This window comes from Ambystoma mexicanum, chromosome 1q (assembly GCF_040938575.1).
Source record: "Ambystoma mexicanum isolate Mex_15411 chromosome 1q, UKY_AmexF1_1, whole genome shotgun sequence".
Lineage (NCBI taxonomy): Eukaryota > Metazoa > Chordata > Amphibia > Caudata > Ambystomatidae > Ambystoma > Ambystoma mexicanum.
The window spans coordinates 1508087686-1508107593 of NC_090922.1; the positions used below are offsets into that span (position 1 = coordinate 1508087686).

The following is a 19908-nucleotide window of genomic DNA, read 5'->3' on the forward strand; positions in this document are numbered from 1 at the left end:
TCAATAAGATTTTTAAACATTGAAAGCAAAAACGGCACGCACAGGTGTGTGCAAATAAAAGCAGTTTTAAAAAGTGGAAAAAAAGATCACTGCTCGCAGAAAAATTTCAGGAAAACAAAACATGATGCAGGGGTTGGCTAAAAGCAATGCATATTATGTTTCACCCACAAGACTCCAGTAACATTTGAAGAGCCTCTTTGTCTTCATGGATAATGCCAGCCCCAAGCAAACCCTTTTGCTGGCTGTGGGGAAAGCTTCACAAGGGCATCTCCCACTTCCAGCCTGGATGTCACCTATCCCATCTAATTACCCATTTCAATAAAATGTCCTGCTAAAGGTGTCAAAATTCAGTGTTCTCCAGACCTACTGGCTCTGAAAGCATTGACTTCAAGAAAAAGATACCCTCGGTTGAAGCAGGACTAGTATGTGTGAAAATGGGGGCACTCCCTTCAAAGAGCTAACACAAAGGAGATTGATAAAGGCACAGACTGACCCAGTGAAAACAAATGGTCGGAAGGCAGTAGTCAGGGCCATTTGTCCCACATGAAGATTCACAATTAATTTAAAAGGACTATCATCATCTAGGCCTTTTTCTCAGCCATCATAAGGTGGATTGATTTCATTTTTGTACCATTTTTTATGTAATTTCCAGGCGATTTGGGGAATATAAAATCCATCGACCTGTGACTCTGGGAACTGTAATGGCCAGTTAAACTAGGTTTCTGGCTGATCTGAACATGTTCCATATGCGAGAGTTGGTGAGCTGGTGGAAAATGAAATTAGGGATATTATTAAAACGTACATATTCATAACTGTTGTGCTTTCTATGGAAACAGCAGAAAGGTGCCACACGATGGTGCTACATCGTATGGATTTGGATGTCGGTTTATCTAATTCGCCATGATTAGTTAAATCAGAAAATATATTTAGTATGGCAGTTGCTAGTACAATTATGAAGTTATGATACATAACTAGTTTTGCCAAAAAGTTCAAAGGAGAAAAAAAGGGCGATGTCGAATGGGAATTGCCATATGTTGCTCAAGACCCCTAACCCAATCCTGACTTGGAGGCTGGGTTTGGGAGGAGAGAGAAGGGTAACTATCCAATCCTAGTGGCAGGTATTATTGCAGGGTACTTCCCCAAGATTATGAAATTGGTGGTGTCATCACTGCTATATAAGGGGTACTGCACTAGGACAGGGGACACAAACAAAAAAGGAGAGAACAGAAAAAGGACAGAGATCAGGAAGGCTGCTGAAACTTACCATCTGACAGCTGTAAGGTGACACCAGAGGAGATTGCTGAGAGTGAATCTGGGTGGAGCGGTCTATTTCTAGGAAGGCCTCAAAGCCGACTGGGTCCTATGATGGAGAGCGGGAGGCCATCTTTGAGAGTGGAATGAGGAGACCTCTGCTCCATCTTTCCAGCATGTCCCGAGATGCAGCTGGTAGTCCTGAACCTGCTCGGTTCAGGTTTCCTTCGTAGATGCTGCCGGAGCGCCACCATACAGAGGGGGCACTGTAAATCCCCCCCTTCCCCCTTAAAACTCCATCTACTAGATATGAGATCACGCTGATTGAATGCGGTCCTGATCAGCTCTTCGACAGGTTCGCCATCAAATGACGACTTTCTGTTGAACTGTTCTGCCTTTCTTGTTGAAACTACGGGTGGACTGTCTGCAAGCTGTATGACGACTACTCTATAGCACTGCTGACATTTCGGGTGGGAGTGGTTGTGCTCGCCAGTGGTGAAACAATTGATGCATATTAGAAGCGGCTCAACCGAGAGCAAACCGAAACCTTGAAGGTGGTCAGCATCTCCCTTTGGCAGGATCAGAGTTCAAGGTGATGGTGAAGACAGCAATGCGGCTGCACCAATCATCTCCCCCTACTGTTTAAACATGGCATCACATTAATAGTGCATACTCGTGGTTAACCCTGGACGTGACCAGGAGTTTCTGCATAGTTATTTCCTGTACAAAACGGCCCTTGAGTCGGTTTTAGCTTTCTAAATTACACAAACAATTGTTTTTCATGAATTGTGTTTTTCTCCTGAATATGAGCCCCTGATGAATGTACCTTTACTGTATGTGATGTGGTTGTTTGTGGAATTAAACATGTTGGGTTGACTGGGTATGATGCAGTGCGAGTACTTTGGTGTAATTGAGTTTTCCTGTGAATAGTGAATTTTTGTGATTATTGAATTCTTCTTTCATTCGTAAAATGGAACCTGAGTGATGACGGTTCCTGTTATTGCCACTGTTTCCCCGTGTAGTATTTGTTTGAGGTTGTTTTGTGCACTCTTCACATTTTCATTGTATTGTAATGCTAAATATGAATTGATTTTTTTGAAGGATTTCTTGTTTTTAACCATTGCTAATTTAATAAAAAATATATATATATATATTGATACATGGTGGTTTTGAATGTACACAGTGTAGCACCATTCAGGTCATTTGTTTCTACACCTGAATGTGGAGAACTAGATGCTATCCCTGTCTAGTTCTGAATACTTGATTCAGCTTAAGGTAGATGTCCCACCTGGTCAACACACTGTGCAAACTTTTTGATTTTTGTGAAGGGTTGTTTCCCTTTGTTTGGAGGTTTGTTTGGTGTAGCAGTATAAATACTCCGTCCTCCTACCTTTCTTAGTGTTAGTTTATTCCTGAACCTTAAACAGAGGCTTGCAATGTAAGTAGAACTAAGCCCTGGGAAACCAAAAGGTCGGGGAGCCTGCTTGCCTTGAATCATTTCCCTTTATAGTGAGTGGGGAAGTGGGTGAACCATATAGATCCTTAGCCCATTTAACCAAAAATATGTAATTCCCCATTTGGAAGAACACTACGGGGCGAATTTTGTTAAAATTAAAAAAAAATCTCACTTCCCGGTGTGCGCTGAAAACTCTAGCCTATAATTTAACTGGGTAATCCTTGTTTGTTTGTTTGTTTGTTTATTATTTATAGCGCGCGCCAGACCCGAGGGTAACCGGGCGCGTTGTTCAAGGATACTTTAAACTTTACAGGTTACGCATGTTTACAAGTAGTGGTTATACGTCGTAGAAGTTACATAATGCAGGACAGTAAGGAGAATATACATTGTGCATAATATATACATATAACATAATATATACAGGAAATATGCAGTAGGAAGATAGAGAGTATATAACTATGTACATAGTACGTTTGTAGAACAGTGGATATATTGGTGTAGGGCAGGACTATCGGTCATTTTCTTTGATCCAATTGATACAGTTAGATCTGAAGAGAGCGTAGGATTGGGTAGATCTCAATCCAGGCGGGAGGGAGTTCCAAAGCTGGGCAGCTTTGACCGGGAAGCTGTTTCCTCCGGCCGTACTTAGTTTAAATGGGGGTATCACTAACTGGTTGGAGTATGCTTCTCTGGTGGGTCTAGTGGAGATTTTTCTGTTGAATCTAGCAACTAGGTATTTGGGTGCTAGATGGTTGATACTTTTGAAAGTTAGAGAAGCTGTCTTGAGTTTGATTTTGTCCGCTGTGGAGAGCCAGTTGGATTGTCTTCTAGCCTCTGAAATATGCTCCCTTCTTGGAATTCCTAAGGCAGCTCTAAGAGCATTGTTCTGTAGTGTTTGAATCTTATGCAGCGTATGTTTATTGGCCCCTATATATAGTGCGTTGCAATAGTCCAATTTCGACAGCACTAATGCTCGAGCAAGGGTTAGGCAGTTGGCAGTGGATAGGTATGGTTTTGCGGCTCTAATCAACTTGCAGGTATATGCGGTGCTGGATGCCATTGCGCTCACCTGTTTGGTTAGGGAGAGGTGGGAATCAAGGTAAAACCCTAATGTTTTTACCTCTTTTGCCACCTTGATAGTGTTACCGTCTATGACGAAGGAGGAGTATTCTTCTTTTAATCTATTGAAGTTTTGTGTGTTCCCCAGTATGATGAGTTCCGTTTTGTCATCATTCAGGCATAGTCCGTGTGTGGCCATCCATGCCTGAATGATGAGATAAATCTTGTTCACCAAGGCCAAATCTTGTTCATAATCCCCTGAAAGTGGTAAGAGAATCTGAGTGTCATCCGCATAGTTAGTGTAGGTGACACCCAGATTATCCAGATCATCGAACAAGGGCTTCGTGAAGATGTTGTACATAGTGGGGGAGACACAAGAACCTTGTGGGACTCCACATGTGATGGATACAGGGTCAGCAGCAGCAGAAGTAGAGAAGACTCTCATAGTTCTACCGGTTGGAATGATTTGATCCATGCGATGGCATGTGTGGAGAAATGGGCAGCTGTTTCTAGGTGGGTGCAGAGCACATCATGATCCACCAGGTCGAAGGCTGCAGAGAGGTCCAGTAAGAGGAGTAGGGCCATCTTTCCGGAGTCTCTCAGCTCATCGACCTGAATTTTAAGATCGATGAGCGCAGTTTCAGTTCCGTGCTGAGGTCTGAAGCCTGATTGTCTTGTGCCTAAAAGGTGGTGCAGCTCCAGGTGTTTTTGGATCTGCAGGTAGGCTACCCTGTCTAGGATTTTTAACAAGAAGGGTACCGTTGTGATGGGCCTGTAGTTAGTCGGGATGGATGGGTCCAATGTTTGTTTTTTTAGGAGGGGGAGGACCCAAGATTGCTTGAGGTTATCTGGTACAGTGCCTGATGCAAAGGAGGCATTAATAAGTTTAGAAATGAATGGGGAGAGGTCTCTGGTCGCGTCTTTTATTAGTTGGGCTGGGCATAGGTCGCCTCGGCAATTGGATGGCTTGAGTGAAAGTATTATCTTTTCGGTTTCAAGTGTAGTTACTTTCGAGAAGTTAAATTTATGGTCTAGTTTAGTGCTGATTGGTGGTTTGCCTCTTAGGTTAGTTGAGGGTGGAATATTCTGTTTATCACAATTTTTGTTTGGAGTGTGGCAATTTTGTCGTTTAGTGCTTTTTGGATGTTCGAGCACCATATTTTGTTTTTGTCACAGTTATCATGGACAGGAATAGGGTTTTCTAGTTCCTTTAGTATAAGGAATAGTTCTTTCGTTCCAGATTTGGCCTGCAGTATTCTGTTGTTGAAATTCTCTCTTTTTGCTTTCTTTATTTCATTTTTGTAAATCTTGGAGGCATTGATGAGTGTAATTTTATTTGTCTCTGTTGGGGTTAGTCGCCAAGCAGATTCGCATTTACGTTTTTCAAGTCTTAGAGATTTGAGGTGAGGAGTGAACCAGGTATTTAGGTGGGCTCTGGGCTTACTCTTTCTCAGTTTCAGTGGGGCAATAGTATCTAAAGCTGTAGCCATGGAAGAGTTGAATTCGTTTACTAGTGAAGAGGTGTCCAATAAGTCAGGTAGAGAGTTTAGTCTGGGGAGGATGAGTGGTAGTTGTCGAGCTTACCCAGACTTGTTTAAGGAAGAGGGGTGTCTTTGTTCTTAAATCAGTCCAACCTTTTTATCCAGCTTCCCCAACACAGGCCTTTTAGTAAGGGGTTTCTGAAATCCAAAATTCCCCAAATCATTCCAAATTTTCTGTCTGACTTCCCAACATAGACCAAGGCAAGGAGGGTTCTGAAAAACAAACCGAGAATTCACCCTGTGTTTATTTTAAACCAAAAGTGTGGGGAAAAATCATAATTGCCATATGTATTTGTACCAATCTTTAAGCCTGCAGGAAAATAAAAATCACACAACACTACTTTATTATTGATTAGTGTAATTATTTTGTGAAGTGAAATGTGCAGAAAGAAACGATTTGTGATTGTTTTCTTTTTAATTCACTGTTGTGATTTATTTATGCTGAGAGTAGTTGATTGTGTTGTGCCACGGATAATGTGGTGTTAGACATTTGTATGCTCATTTCTATTACTGTTAATTTAATAAATACCAATATATTTCCCGTACACCGGCCTGGTTCTTGGCTCATTGGTAGCTCAGGGGAGAGGGATCCAAGGGGCACGATATGTGTCTGAGATGGGGCTTAAAAAAGAATCTGTTAAACAGTTTTGTTGCATAACCACGTGAGTGGGGAGGGTACTACCAGTGTTGAGGGTGGCTTGTCAATAAACAGTTACAGTCCTTAACTGGCTCATTTGTGGCGTCCCTTTGCCTCTTCGCTACACAGAACCCAGGGCTGCAGTTGCTGTTCCACCTGTGGCCCCATTAACTAGTAAGAGAGTGCAGGCTACACCTCTCCGACTGGTGTTTGCAGACAGAAGTATAAGTTCAACCGGGAGAGTACATCTCAACACTTTTTTTTTGCATTTTTAAAGCTCCCACACAGCCTGCGGGCATCGGGGCGCTGTTACAGGAATTGTTTTTTTTTTTTTTTTTAGTTGTGTGATTGTTTTTGCCTTAGTTGCGATATTTATAACGCGCTTAAACACCCAGAGGTTTCTAAGCGCGGCCCCGGGGATCGAACCTGTGCTGTTTCGTGTCGTCTTGCAGCCAAGGCACACACGTTGCCGCTGAGCTATCGCGCTAAACATACCACACTTTGGCCTGGGTGCCCCAAACAAACCACACAGTTTCCCACATGTACGAAATACACCGCCCATCTGCCCAGGTGCCCCAATACAGCACACGGCTACCGGGGGGCCCCAATACAGCACACGGCTACCCAGGGGCCCCAAGCAACAGACAGCTACCCAGGGGCCCCAAGCAACAGACAGCTACCCAGGGGCCCCAAGCACCAGACAGCTAGCCATGGGCCCCAATACAGCACACACCTAACCAGGGACCTCCAACACAGCACACGGCTAACCAGGGATCCCCAACACAGTACACGGCTAACCAGGGACCCCCAAAATAGCACACAGCCACCTAGGGGCCCCAACCACTGCGCATCTTCTCAGGTACTTTGTGCGCCTCGCACAACTATACCTGTGCGCCAAGCACCTCGCGCAACTATACATGTGACCATAGCTCCTTACACATCTATAATTGTGCCCTAAGCTCCTCAGGCATCTATACTTGTCCCCTAAGCTTCTTGCGCATCTATATGTGTGCCCTAAACTCCTCAGACATATATAAATTCTTCCCCAACCTCCTCGCACATCTATCCTCACGCATATACACTTGTGCCCCAACCTCGCTCACAACTATACTGGTGCTCAAAGCTCCTCACACATCTATACTTACGTTCTAAGCCTTTTTTTAAGTGTGAAACGTGCTGTGCTACTTGTGTGTGCTAGGCATGTGTGCATGTGTAATGCATGTTCATGTGAGTGAAGTACAGGGCAGCGCAATAAAAGCAATGTGCAATGCATGCTCTTGTGTACACCTGTGCAAAGCATGTGCTTCTTCTACAGCTCCACAACCCACACAGTGGAGAGATCACAGGATGGTGCAGAGAAGATGGTGAAAAAGAGTCTCTATGAGTGAAAGACTGCACCCACAGAGCGGTACACTGCACTCATGCACAGGCAAAGGTGGAGCAGCACTAGGAGGGTTCCGGAGCCATCCGTTAGTTAATGCCAGGCAGACCGCTCTTAACGTCTCCATGGCGGATGAGGGCAGGTGCCACTGTGACCTTAAGTGCCTGTCAAACCATCAACTCTTACAATCCAACAGTGCATGCTGGCATGGGGCCAGGCGGACAAGCTCTTACTGCTAGTAAGGAGAAGGAATACCACTGTGGTACGGGTCAGGCGGACAAGCTTTTACTGCTAGTAAGGAGAAGGAATACCACTGTGGTACGGGTCAGGCGGACAAGCTCTTACTGCTAGTAAGGAGAAGGAATACCACTGTGGTACGGGTCAGGCGGACAAGCTCTTACTGCTAGTAAGGAGAAGGAATACCACTGTGGTACGGGTCAGGCGGACAAGCTCTTACTGCTAGTAAGGAGAAGGAATACCACTGTGGTACGGGTCAGGCGGACAAGCTCTTACTGCGGGTATGGGCCAGGCGGACAAGCTCTTACTGCTAGTAAGGAGAAGGAATACCACTGTGGTACGGGTCAGGCGGACAAGTTCTTACTGCTAGTAAGGAGAAGGAATAGCACTGTGGTACGGGTCAGGCAGACAAGCTCTTACTGTGGGTATAGGCCAGGCAGACAAGCTGATTCTATGAGCATGAGTCAGGCAAACAGCTTTACTGTGGGTTTGGGTTAGAACACTTTAGTAAAGGTATGGGTCAGGTGCCCAGCTGTTACTGCAGTAATGGGTGAGGCAAAACCCTTTAGCGGGTTTGTGCCAGGCAGACAAGCTCTTACTGCGGTTAAGCCCCTCTTACTGCAGGTAAGGGCCAGGCACCCAGCTCCTACAGTGGGTATAGACCAGGCAGCCAGCACTTACTGTGAGCATGAGTCAGGCAAACAGCTTTACTGTGGGTTTGGGTTAGAACAGTAAAGGTATGGGTCAGGTGTCCAGCTGTTACAGCAGTAATGGGTGAGGCAAACCGCTTTAGCGGGTATGGGTCAGGCAACCAGCTCTTACTGAGGGCATGGGTCAGGCAGGTATGGGTCAGGTGCCCAGATTTTACTGCAGGTATGGGCCAGGCAGGTCTGGCTTTCAGGCAGACTAATCTTACTGCTGACGCAGGCCACGCTACTGTTGCTAGCAGGACTTACCGTCAATTGAGGTGAGGATGACACGCGAGTGGTCGTACGCAATCACGTTCGCGTAGCGATTCTTTGGCTTGTTCACTTCCAGGTTGGAGTTCTCCCACGTGAACTGTTGCCCCGGGTCGATGGACTGAAAGACAAGGCAGAGTAAATCAACATCCTGTAAAAGGAACATCGCTACAATGGAATGAGAGCTCAACGTACGATACAGAAAAAAAAACAACCTCACAGTAAGATCAAAAAACATTCAGGGTACCTCGTAGAAGGGAACTCTAGCAGAAAACAAGCCCTACACCGTTTGCTGAATGGAAGCCTGCTGCCAAGTGCACAGCCCAACTGTACAGGGTGGTCGCACAGTGTACCTCACTTTTGCCGAATGGCAACTTAACCAAATGTATTGTTGCTAATTTTTTAACTTTTATTTTTACCACAGCTAATAACTGTAATTAGAATTGTTCTTTTAGAAGGCGCTGCAACAAATCAACTTCCGGGGCACCAGTGGTCCAGGGATGAATATCGGTTTCTAAACCATCAATCAGCCCCACGCCTCTAGTACACCCGAAGGGATCCCAACAGAATGGAATACAAGCAAATTATAAGACCTCCTTGTCCAATTTTGGTAACGTAGATGGAACCGGCAGGCTTATCTCTGCAAGGTCGTGGATCGCTGGCTTGTTGCAAATAGTGAAACACAATTATTACCCAATGATAAAGGGGACTGTCTAGTCAAGGTTGTATAAAAATATCTACTTTATTATGACTACAACCGACAGTTCTCGCACACTACAAATCCAACCCACCCTGTAAAGGAACACAGAGGACAGACAGTTTCACGAAGGAAAGGGATGCACTCTGGATACTGATAGGAGGGTAGTTGGTAAAGTAATCAGTCTTACAGTTCAAGGTTATTTGGTTACAGCACCAAAGGGTCATATCTTGGGGGCTTCGCGGATGGACCAGGCGGGCCGAGCCACAATGTACCTGGTGCTGAAGAGGTTCTTGTTGCTGGACAGCGTCATGGTGGTTCCAGGGTGCTTTGCAGCCATTGAGATAGAGTTCATGGCAGGAGACAGCTGCGGGTACCAGGTCGCAGGCAGTTCGGCAAGCGAGGCTGAACAGATGTCTGCAGGCTGTCCAGCTCAGATCCAAGAATCGTCATCTCTGTGCTGGTTGGTGGATCTGGAGGGCTGGTCAAGGCATCTCGGAAAGGCTCTGGTGACTGCAGCGTGACCACAGTCAGTGGTGCAACCGGATGAGGTTCGAGCACTATAAAATGTCCTAAAAAGATTGATGCTGGATGTTGCTTGTTTTGGCACTTCTAGCTTCTTCGCAGGGCTTGTGGCCTTTCAAGGCGGATGGCCCAAAGCTCAGGAGAGTGTTTGCAGGCAAGGGCCTTGTCCCTAGTTCAGATACTCTCCGGCACTTCCCACCTAGGAAGCTTGATGCCAGAACCTAGCAGGGCACACTTTGTGCTGGCCGAGTACCGGTTCTCGAGCTGCTGGGCGTGTCCTCCGAGTCGGGTATTTCCCTTTGTTACCTGGGAGATGTTTAGGGGAGGGATCTTGCTTCCCTCTTGAAACTCCTGGCCTTCCTTCACTTGCAGAAGATGTAAGGTAGACTATACCTTCAGCTCAGGTCCAAATGAGTCGTCGTCCTTACTCCTTTCAAAGTCTTCAGATGATTTGCTAAGTGAGGGGTTCAACCTTTTTTTTTAATTTCATTAAGTCAAATGGGCCCCAGTGATTGGTGCAGGCTATGCCCACCTTAATGAACCAATCCTGGGTCCCCACCAACAATCTTCTGTTATGCTTGAGGCCAGGGCCAGAGTGATCTGCAACAGGACAGACAAGGGGGTGATGTGATATATACCCAAGTCCCACCCATCTCCCTGTCATAGATCAAAGTCTCTCTCTGGTTAACTGAGCCCTCTGTGACTCTTGATTAAAGTGTAGGGTTCCCTTGAAGTATGTGTTGGGAGCAGACTTCTCATCTCCTCCAACCCACATACTTCTCCCCTATGAAAGGGGTCAGTTCTACAGTGGTTTGCCTACAGTAAATAGTGGACCATGACATGCATTTCACTGCCTTTCATAAAGAGGGCTGGGAACGAGCTTCAAGTTGGCACATTGCATACCAAAGGGATGTTAGCCCCGCCTTTCCTGTTTATTCCGGCAGCCAAGCCTTTTTCAGGCTTGCTTCAATTATCTCTCATTAGAAGCAACTGCCACCAGCCGGAGTACAAAAGCAATGCAGATGCATGGAGCCATGATATTTACATTAGGCTGCTCATGGCTGGAGGGAAGTGTGCCTTCCGCCTTCTGGAGTTGCTTTGATGTACCCGGAGCTGTCATATTCCAGCTGAATATGACGGGGGAAGGTGGCGCCTGTAGGCTGTGTCTTCCCAGAGTACATGTGACTATGCGTTTTGTGTGGGAAGCAGATGGACTGTGTGTGGAATGGCCTCACACAGTCCTTCGGGGGTTGGATTCCCATCATTCCTTTTCATTATAAAAAAAGAGAAAACAGGCGAATGCACTTTCTATGTGCAGATGGTCGAATTCCTCATGCACGCTTAAAACCAACAAGCATTTTGTAAGTGCGGGATTGGGTATTCAAACCTGCGTGGCCTGCGTTGTCTTGCTTCCAAGACAATCGCTCTGCCCCTGAGCTATCCTCCCTCCCCAAATGGTAAGCATGGGTAAAGTATATACAGGGCAGTGTGGTATGGGGGGTTAAGTGCTTATTGCGGATGATGACTCCTGATTTTTGAGGTATAAAAAAAAGGTCATAACAGAGGAAAAAAACATTCAAGTTGCAATTTGGCAAATAAATAGAAAAATCGGCAAAGCCTAATAGATACGGCCGCACAGCCCACCGTGCGCCAGAATCGAAAATATTTGCACATTAGCCAGAGTACATCACTAGAGGTAGTGAGCAGTTCCCAGTGTGGAGTGGAACGAGAGAATAGCACAAGAGCAACAGAGGTTCGAATCACGGATCCACTCTTAGAAACCAAACTCGGGTATTAAGCGCATTATAAAAAAACATTAAATAAATTAAATGAGAACCCAATGAAGGATGACCGTGAGGGCAGGCAGGGCCGGACCTAGGATTTGCAGGGCCAAGTGCGGTAAATTAAGTTGCGGGGCCCCTTAATTTGCATTAGATTTTTTTGTTTTTGTTTAATTTATATAGCGCTACGAAGCCTCGGGTATCTGAGCACTGCTTATTATTACCCACAGTGTGTGGTGCTCATTTACCGACCTCGGAAGGATGAAAGGCTGAGTTTGGCCCTGCCAGGATTCGAACCTGTGTCAGCAGGCTCTGCACGGATGTCAAAGCGAACGCTCTACTCGCTGTGATATCTGACCAGCTTATAAATCACAGGAAGTGACATTACAAGATAATGACCACTACGCATGTAGGCAGTAGCAAATACATGGTAATATATATATATATACATACAAATAAATAAACTGAGAGGAGAGTTTCCAATAACTACACTAGCAAAGTATAAAAGGTGCCCACCTTTTAAGCCCAACAATTTATAATGAAATATTCCAAAGAAAACCAAATCCAAACACGAGACCTGTGCTTTAATGGCACTTTTATGTGTTCTTGTGGGTAAGCGTCTGCACTGGAAACATGACAACCTGCTGTGAAATCCTAGTAGCTGAACACTTGAGCAAGCACACATTTGTTAAAAGCTGGCCTCAAATACAGAACCGGGCTTGCGTCCACCCATTGAAAAAAGTGGGCAGACGCTGTCCACCCACATTTATCGACTTGTGCCCTGAACATCAGTACAGGGCCAGAACCAGAGAAAATATCCCCTCCTTCTCCAGGATAACAACCTCTCCGGTCACATCCTTGGAAAATATTCATGGCTCACGTGCAGGCTTCATATGCAATGAGAGGGAAATGTTGCATTCTATTTAAAAGCTTTTTGACTTGGGAAACAGAAGGATGTGGAAGCAAGGAAAATGGTTAAAACGGTTTGTGCATATGTTTAATTGTGCTGGAGGAAGGCACAGATTGTAGGCGGCTAACTGCTGCTTTGCATGTGCTTTCAAAATAAAAATGCCCCTTTGCAGTTCTTAACACAATGGTCTCTTAAACAGGCCATCAATAGTAAATTGCACCCGCTTTAAACGCTCTGCTTTAAGAAGAAAGTGATCATCACTGCTAACGAGGCCCACAGCACCAATTGGGCCGCTGGGAGGGGGTGGGGCGTTTGTCTCTCCAGAGTCACAGCAGGAGGATGACGGGTGACAAGTTGCCTCACCAGAAGAAACAAAGGGGAGCCAAACCTCGACGGACAGCCGCTTTTGGAAAAAATATTCCAGCAAGCTTCCCCGTCATCGTGCATGCTGCAGTGTGTGCCACCCGTGTGCTCAGCGTGGACTGCATCAAGCTTTCCCTTCATCATGCAGGCTGCAGCGTGTGCCGCCCGTGTGCTCAGCGTGGACTGAAGGAAGCGTCCCCGTCATCATGCATGCTGCAGCGTGTGCCGCCCATGAGCTCAGAGTGCATTGCAGCAAGCGTCCCCATCATCATGCATGCTGTAGGAGCAAAATCGCCAGTAGTGCCAGTATGGTCCAAGGTGGTTCATGAGGGGAGAGAACAGGGTGGGCTGCATGGCTCGGACCCCCTCATCTGCCCTTTACAACCTGCATTTATCAACGCATGCTCTTGCTGCGAGTGTTCTGCCGCAGTACCTACAGCTGTCCACTGGGTAGAGCTCTGGCTCTATCCCCCAAGAGCATCAATTCAGAGGCGCGATTAACAAGATGCAGCTAAGGAGCCATGTTAATGCATTAACACAGCTGTGCATCCGTCTGGACTACACTGGATTTAAACTACCAGCACTGGGAAAGCCAACCATATTGGCTTGCGTGCAGGCCTTGGATGGGTATTTGTCTGGCACGGCTGAGGTCTTGTTTCTTGTCCTGCTGGTCATGTGAGATGAAATGCTGGCGTCTGAAGAATTACAACAGTGCAGGAAGGAAAGAACCAGAAGACAGGCCATCTCTGCCTACGCTCCAAGACTCTGGAACCACCTCCTTGTCCACATCAGACTTGCCTCATCACTCCTACAGTTCAGGAAAGAGCTCAAGACCCTCCTCTTGAAGGAATGTCTCCTCCCTAGCACCTGGGGCCACACACCCTGCAGTTCCCACCCTACCTGTGACATGGGCATGGGGTCCCCACTGTCTTCGTGCCCTTGCTGTCCATTGCCCACCCTCCCATGTTGGCTCCCTGCTCCCTTTTTCTCTGCTTCCCCCTTTGTGGTCTTCCCCCTGTGATTGTAAAGCGCTCTGTTGCTTCTCGGAGCTAGGTCCCGCTCAATAAATACCCTAATAAGAATAATAAAGAGTGACCGCTAGCTCAGAGAATATTGAAGGAGTGGCTTTTGAATGAATGTTGCAGGTGCGCATCCGCTGGGGCGGTGCTAGCCTCAGAGCATCCGCCGGGGTGGGGCGGGGATAGGCTCAGAGCATCTGCCGGGGCGGGGTTAGCCTCAGAGCATCCGCCGGGCGGGGCTGGGCTCAGAGCATCCGCCGGGGCGGGGCGGGGCTAGCCTCAGAACATCCGCCGGGGCGGGGCGGGTGCTAGCCTCAGAACATCCGCCGGGGCGGGGCGGGGCTAGCCTCAGAACCTCCGCCGGGGCGGGGCTAGCCTCAGAGCATCTGCCGGGGCGGGGCTAGCCTCAGAGCATCTGCCGGGGCGGGGCTAAGCTCAGAGCATCCGCCGGGGCGGGGCTAAGCTCAGAGCATCCGCCGGGGCGGGGCAAGGCTCAGAGCATCCGCTGGGGCGGGGGGGCTTGGCTCTGGGACAGCTCGGGCAGGGCTAGGCTGAGAGGCGATAGATGGGTGACTACGGACTGTGAATACTTGTGGCTTAAGAAGTCATGGTATGAATTATACCTGCAATTAATACCCAAGTAGTCTACATCTGAGGTTTCTCGTACCATCCTGGCTTGATAACTGAGCCCAGATACAACACACGACTATAATAGTACCAGGTGGCCATAAGATGCCAACACTTATCAAATGGTGTTACTACCGGTCTTAGGTGGCGCCGGGCACTGCCGTAATGTTCTAAGGTCTATATGGGAACCAAAACTGTTGATGCTGCCAATAATGTTTTTTAACAGGGATTCAGTGCATGCAACAGATGCAAGAACATATATATTGCGGAGATGTTCTTACACCAGGAGCTGGTTTACAGCTGCAACTTTACCATTACGTTTCTGTGCTGAATGCCCAGGCTGGGCTTATCGCCACCATTTTGGCGCGAATGGGCACGCCTTCGCAGTGCTGTGGGCTGTCGTGCTGCACAGGGCAGGGGTCTCGGTGGGCAGCTCTTCCGCACTGGGGTTTCTGATCCACAAATGAAAGGTCACGTGCGTTAACCAGGCCTTCTCCCTCTAACTGGAGGCAGGACTCACTGCTCGATGATAGCGCCTGGAGAGAAAGTCACTGCTCCAATGAAAGCGCTCACTCCGAGGCTGCAGCCGGAGGTCCTTCAAGCAGAGCACACCGCACTGCCCCACCTTCCCATCTACCCCCCGTTCTTCTCCTTACCCTGCTAAGGTCTCTTCAATAATTCGAAACTAGTGGGTGCTACCACAGCTGTGTAGCAACCTAGGATTTTAAAAAACCGCTGCTGCTACTCTCTCCCCCCACCCAACCCCTGAAGTCAATGGCTAATATTTTATCATCTATGGGAAGAATAAAAGGTAGGGTCAGAACTGTCAGACAGCCAAACATGTACACATCTCTGGTGAGCTGCAAGCGCACCCCTGGTGGAATAGGGTGACCCCCCCTCCCACACGAATGGTGCAAGTGGGGAGTGACCCTTTAAAGCTAGCAGTGCGGGCAGTCCTGTCCCCAGGGTAGGACTGGGGCATAAACTGTCTCGGGCACCAACGAAAAAGTGGCCACAGTTGCAAATGGGAAGTCATTCCTTTTGTGACGCTGTTTGAATAGTGCCCAAGGGCGAGGTTTTTGATAAAATGTGATGCAAATTGTACATTTTAAAGAATATTTATTCAGCAACACTGGTCAAAACTATTAGCCGCATAGTGAAGTAACTCATCAAACTGGCCCACATTAGCCAAAAAAGTGTCCCACTTTGGCCCACACAAGAATTTTACGTTTTTGGTCGGGCATGTGCTTATAGCCCTTTAGGCCAGTCCGAGCCTGCCTGTCCCCTTTCTCACCCAACAGTATTGCTTTCACTCTTGTTTCTTAAAAGTATACGACAGGCCAGTCAATTTAAGTTCTGAAGGACCTATATGTTTCAATACATATTTTGTATTTCTGTACACATTATAAATGAGGCGGTGCAAATACCAGAATTCAACAGGACCCGAGCCAAAACACAACGAGAGGCGCACTGTAAGGAAACCTCATCACCATGGCCTCCACATCTGACCGTTCGACGGATGACCACTCCCAGCTCAGCACACTCAACCACACCCTGAGGCCACCAACAACCAAGCACCGTGCAACCGCTGATTCAACAAACACAAACTCGCGACACCGTGAAACGCACAGGAATTCATCGATAAACTGCCCCGACAACAAAAAAGAAAGGTCCAGGAGGAAATCCCACCAACTAGAAGACGTCATGATCCCGAGACGCCCAGGACGCCTATTACCACATCCGAAGCAAACTATTACACACCAGCCATGGAAGCATCCAAGAAGAGCAGAGTGGTCATCTAAGCTGGGAAGCAAAGAATCGAACCCCTGCCACACCCTGCGATATCCCCCCAGTCCAATGATAAGTGCAACACCAACAGACCTTCACAGACAAAACACCACAGTGACCGCTCCAGGAACACTACAGCCATCCACACCAGCCCGTAACATCTGACAAAGTCCCAAATTCAGGACATTCACTCAAGAAGACCTGACCAGCACGCTCACATCCTCAAACCCATCACCTAAAGAGACTACATCTTCCCCCTCCTCCATTGTGAAGGTCACCAAAGTTGAAGCGCACACACCAATAAGCAACGTTGTCCATGCATCCCTCACACAAGGCACCTTTACAGATGCACTGAAAACCGGACGGGTCGTCCCCGTGCTGAAGCAAGTCGCTCAACCCGCATGATCTACTAAACTATCGTCCCATCACGCATCAAGGCCGCCCCTCCCCAGTAGAATGATTGAGAAGGTTGTCAACATTGCAAAGGATCACACTGAATAATCCCTTACCGCACTGTTTCCTTCAAAACGATGGACCATGAAGCCTTCCTCAACACCCATGTCACCCACATGGTTTCCATGGAACAGTCCTGCAGTGGTTTGCTTCCTACCTCTCCAATAGAGAACATTTTCCCCCGATGTGCCAAATAGATCCCAGCACAGTCCAGAGCCGGCAGAGTTCCTCAAGTCATCATCCTCTTCAACCTCTACATGGAACCTCTGGGGGAACTCCTCTTCAACACTGACCTCAAGATACACCAAGATGCCGGTGGCACACCGCTTTACCTAAAGCTCAACTGCATCAACGATATCCATTGACTCAAGCATCGTCTGTTCCTCATCCAAGCCTGGCTACCCAGCACCTACCTTAAGCTCAACTGCATCCATGACATCCATCGACTCAAGCATCATCGGTCCCTCATCCAAGCCTGGCTACCCAGCACCTACCTAAAGCTCAACTGCATCAACGATATCCATTGACTCAAGCATCGTCTGTTCCTCATCCAAGCCTGGCTACCCAGCACCTACCTTAAGCTCAACTGCATCCATGACATCCATCGACTCAAGCATCATCGGTCCCTCATCCAAGCCTGGCTACCCAGCACCTACCTAAAGCTCAACTGCATCAACGATATCCACTGACTCAAGCATCGTCTGTTCCTCATCCAAGCCTGGCTACCCAGCTCATACCTAAAGCTCAACTGCATCCATGACATCCATCGACTCAAGCATCATCGGTCCCTCATCCAAGCCTGGCTACCCAGCACCTACCTAAAGCTCAACTGCACATCGTCTGTTCCTCATCCAAGCCTGGCTACCCAGCACCTACCTTAAGCTCAACTGCATCCATGACATCCATCGACTCAAGCATCATCGGTCCCTCATCCAAGCCTGGCTACCCAGCACCTACCTAAAGCTCAACTGCATCAACGATATCCATTGACTCAAGCATCGTCTGTTCCTCATCCAAGCCTGGCTACCCAGCACCTACCTTAAGCTCAACTGCATCCATGACATCCATCGACTCAAGCATCATCGGTCCCTCATCCAAGCCTGGCTACCCAGCACCTACCTAAAGCTCAACTGCATCAACGATATCCACTGACTCAAGCATCGTCTGTTCCTCATCCAAGCCTGGCTACCCAGCTCATACCTAAAGCTCTACCCAGCTCATACCTAAAGCTCAACTGCATCCATGACATCCATCGACTCAAGCATCATCGGTCCCTCATCCAAGCCTGGCTACCCAGCACCTACCTAAAGCTCAACTGCATCAACGATATCCACTGACTCAAGCATCGTCTGTTCCTCATCCAAGCCTGGCTACCCAGCTCATACCTAAAGCTCAACTGCATCCATGACATCCATCGACTCAAGGACTTTGTAAGTAGTCAAAACACTATCCAAACCAATGTGCAGTGTGGAAGAGCGCATCCCCTCCGTCTAATGAAATTTGAAATGGGGAAAGCCAACAAAGAAGTAAAATGGCAGAGGGTAAAACAACTGTCAATTTACATTTCTTTTTTACAAAAAACAAGGAGGAAAGTAAAATTTATAGAAATCTATCTAAATGGATACACCTCAACATTGACTCGAATGTCAACATGTTTCAGTCCATAATGATTTAGGGAATATGCATCTGGAGCATTGCTTGACAAGATTATTAGAAATAGGTGTTGTCACTGGTGTAGGGCACTTCTGACATTAGTGTACACCCATTGCAGCTCCGCAGATCATGTGGAAAATGAGTTTCTACGCGGTCTCAATCTTAGCGACTTCTCAGGGAAGCAGACTTTGCCGCGGTATATGTGATCAGAGTCTTTTTGGCAGTGTGTGTGCGACACGGTGTACCCCAGGAGAGGCCTGTAGTGTGATGATCTGTGTGCACGGATAGTTTACTTATTGTGTCATCGCCCTTTGGCACACACTGTCGTGTGTATGCAACCTTGTTGGTCATCGGTATGTGTCACACAAGCGCAAGGAAGCATTGATTTAATCCGACACCACTTAATAGTACTGTTGATGCCCAATCAGCGTGGGCAACCGCAGAGCCACACATTTAAGTGGCACTGCCCCTGTGTGAGGACTGACACGGGTGCAAAGAATCTTTGGAACATGTCCCGCCTCCACTGGGCTTACCTCATACTCCTGCGAAAACTTGAGCCCGTCATTGGCTTTCAGCCTCTCAATGTTGTCTGACAGGTCCGAAATTGGAATGGCAGGGTGGTCCCTCATGCCTAGGAGAGGAAAGAAAACGGACAAGTGTTGGGAAGCAGGTTTGAGAGAGAGATTTGGGAAGCAAGGCTGGTCCCGCCAGCCGTGACCTCAAGTGCGTGCTGGTGACTCATGAGGTGACGTGAAGCACGTGGGATGCATGGAGGACGGCGTGTGACGTGTCCTGCGCCTCTACATTGCCCAACACACACACACACAGGTGATCTCACGTGGACCTGCCGCAGTGAGCGCCCGACAGGCGCACATGGAGGCCATAGCCGAGCCCTCACACCGCATCCACACAGCGATGCATGGAGGAAGCAGAGCAACAAAGCAACAGGAGCAGGGCATGATCCAGCTGGAGACCAGACAGCAAAGGCGGTGATGAGCAAGACACAGGAGCAAGTGGTGATGTGTATGAGGTGAAGGGCAAGGAAAAGGGTGAGCAGATCAGAAAAAGAAAAGGGAGGGAAGAAATAAAACGCGAGAAAGAAGAAAAAAGAAAAGCAGACCAGGACCAGGAGAGAGAAAGCAGAGGTGGGAAAGGGTTAGGACAGGCACACTGGAGTGAGAGGAGAGGGGCGAGTTCACAGCGGTCCATCATTAATTGACACTGAGCCCTCGGACAGGTACACCTCAATCAAAGGTTTACATTGGTTTTCATTTTCAGTATTTGATGTAGTGCCTAGTGGGTTCCATGTGTTAAAATCGCGACAGAAATTGCTGTTTACACAAAATATTGCGGCAAAAAGGCTGTGGTTTTGCCACCACAATCCACGTAATGGATGCAAGGGACACCCCGGCAACCCCCAGACGCATTATACCATTTAATGGGAGCGAGGGACACCCCCGCAACCCCCGCTCCCCATAAATGGTATAATGGGGTACACCTTTACCGGGTCAAATCACAGCATTTTTTTCAGCGATTTTTGGGCAGATGACTTTTTTGCTGCGACTTTATTA

General features: G+C 47.7%; 1 protein-coding gene across 13 annotated transcripts in view; it reads right to left on the reverse strand.

Annotated features, from left to right (window-relative positions):
- PTPRF (protein tyrosine phosphatase receptor type F) overlaps positions 1–19908 on the reverse strand; it is a 791126-nt gene that overhangs the window by 73122 nt on the left and 698096 nt on the right. For all 13 annotated transcript variants that reach the window (XM_069642415.1, XM_069642423.1, XM_069642422.1 and 10 more), the window contains 2 exons: positions 18871–18968; positions 8519–8642 (listed from right to left, as the gene is read on the reverse strand). In XM_069642415.1, the coding sequence (XP_069498516.1) occupies positions 8519–8642; positions 18871–18968 (222 nt within the window). The remainder of the gene's footprint in view (positions 1–8518; positions 8643–18870; positions 18969–19908) is intronic.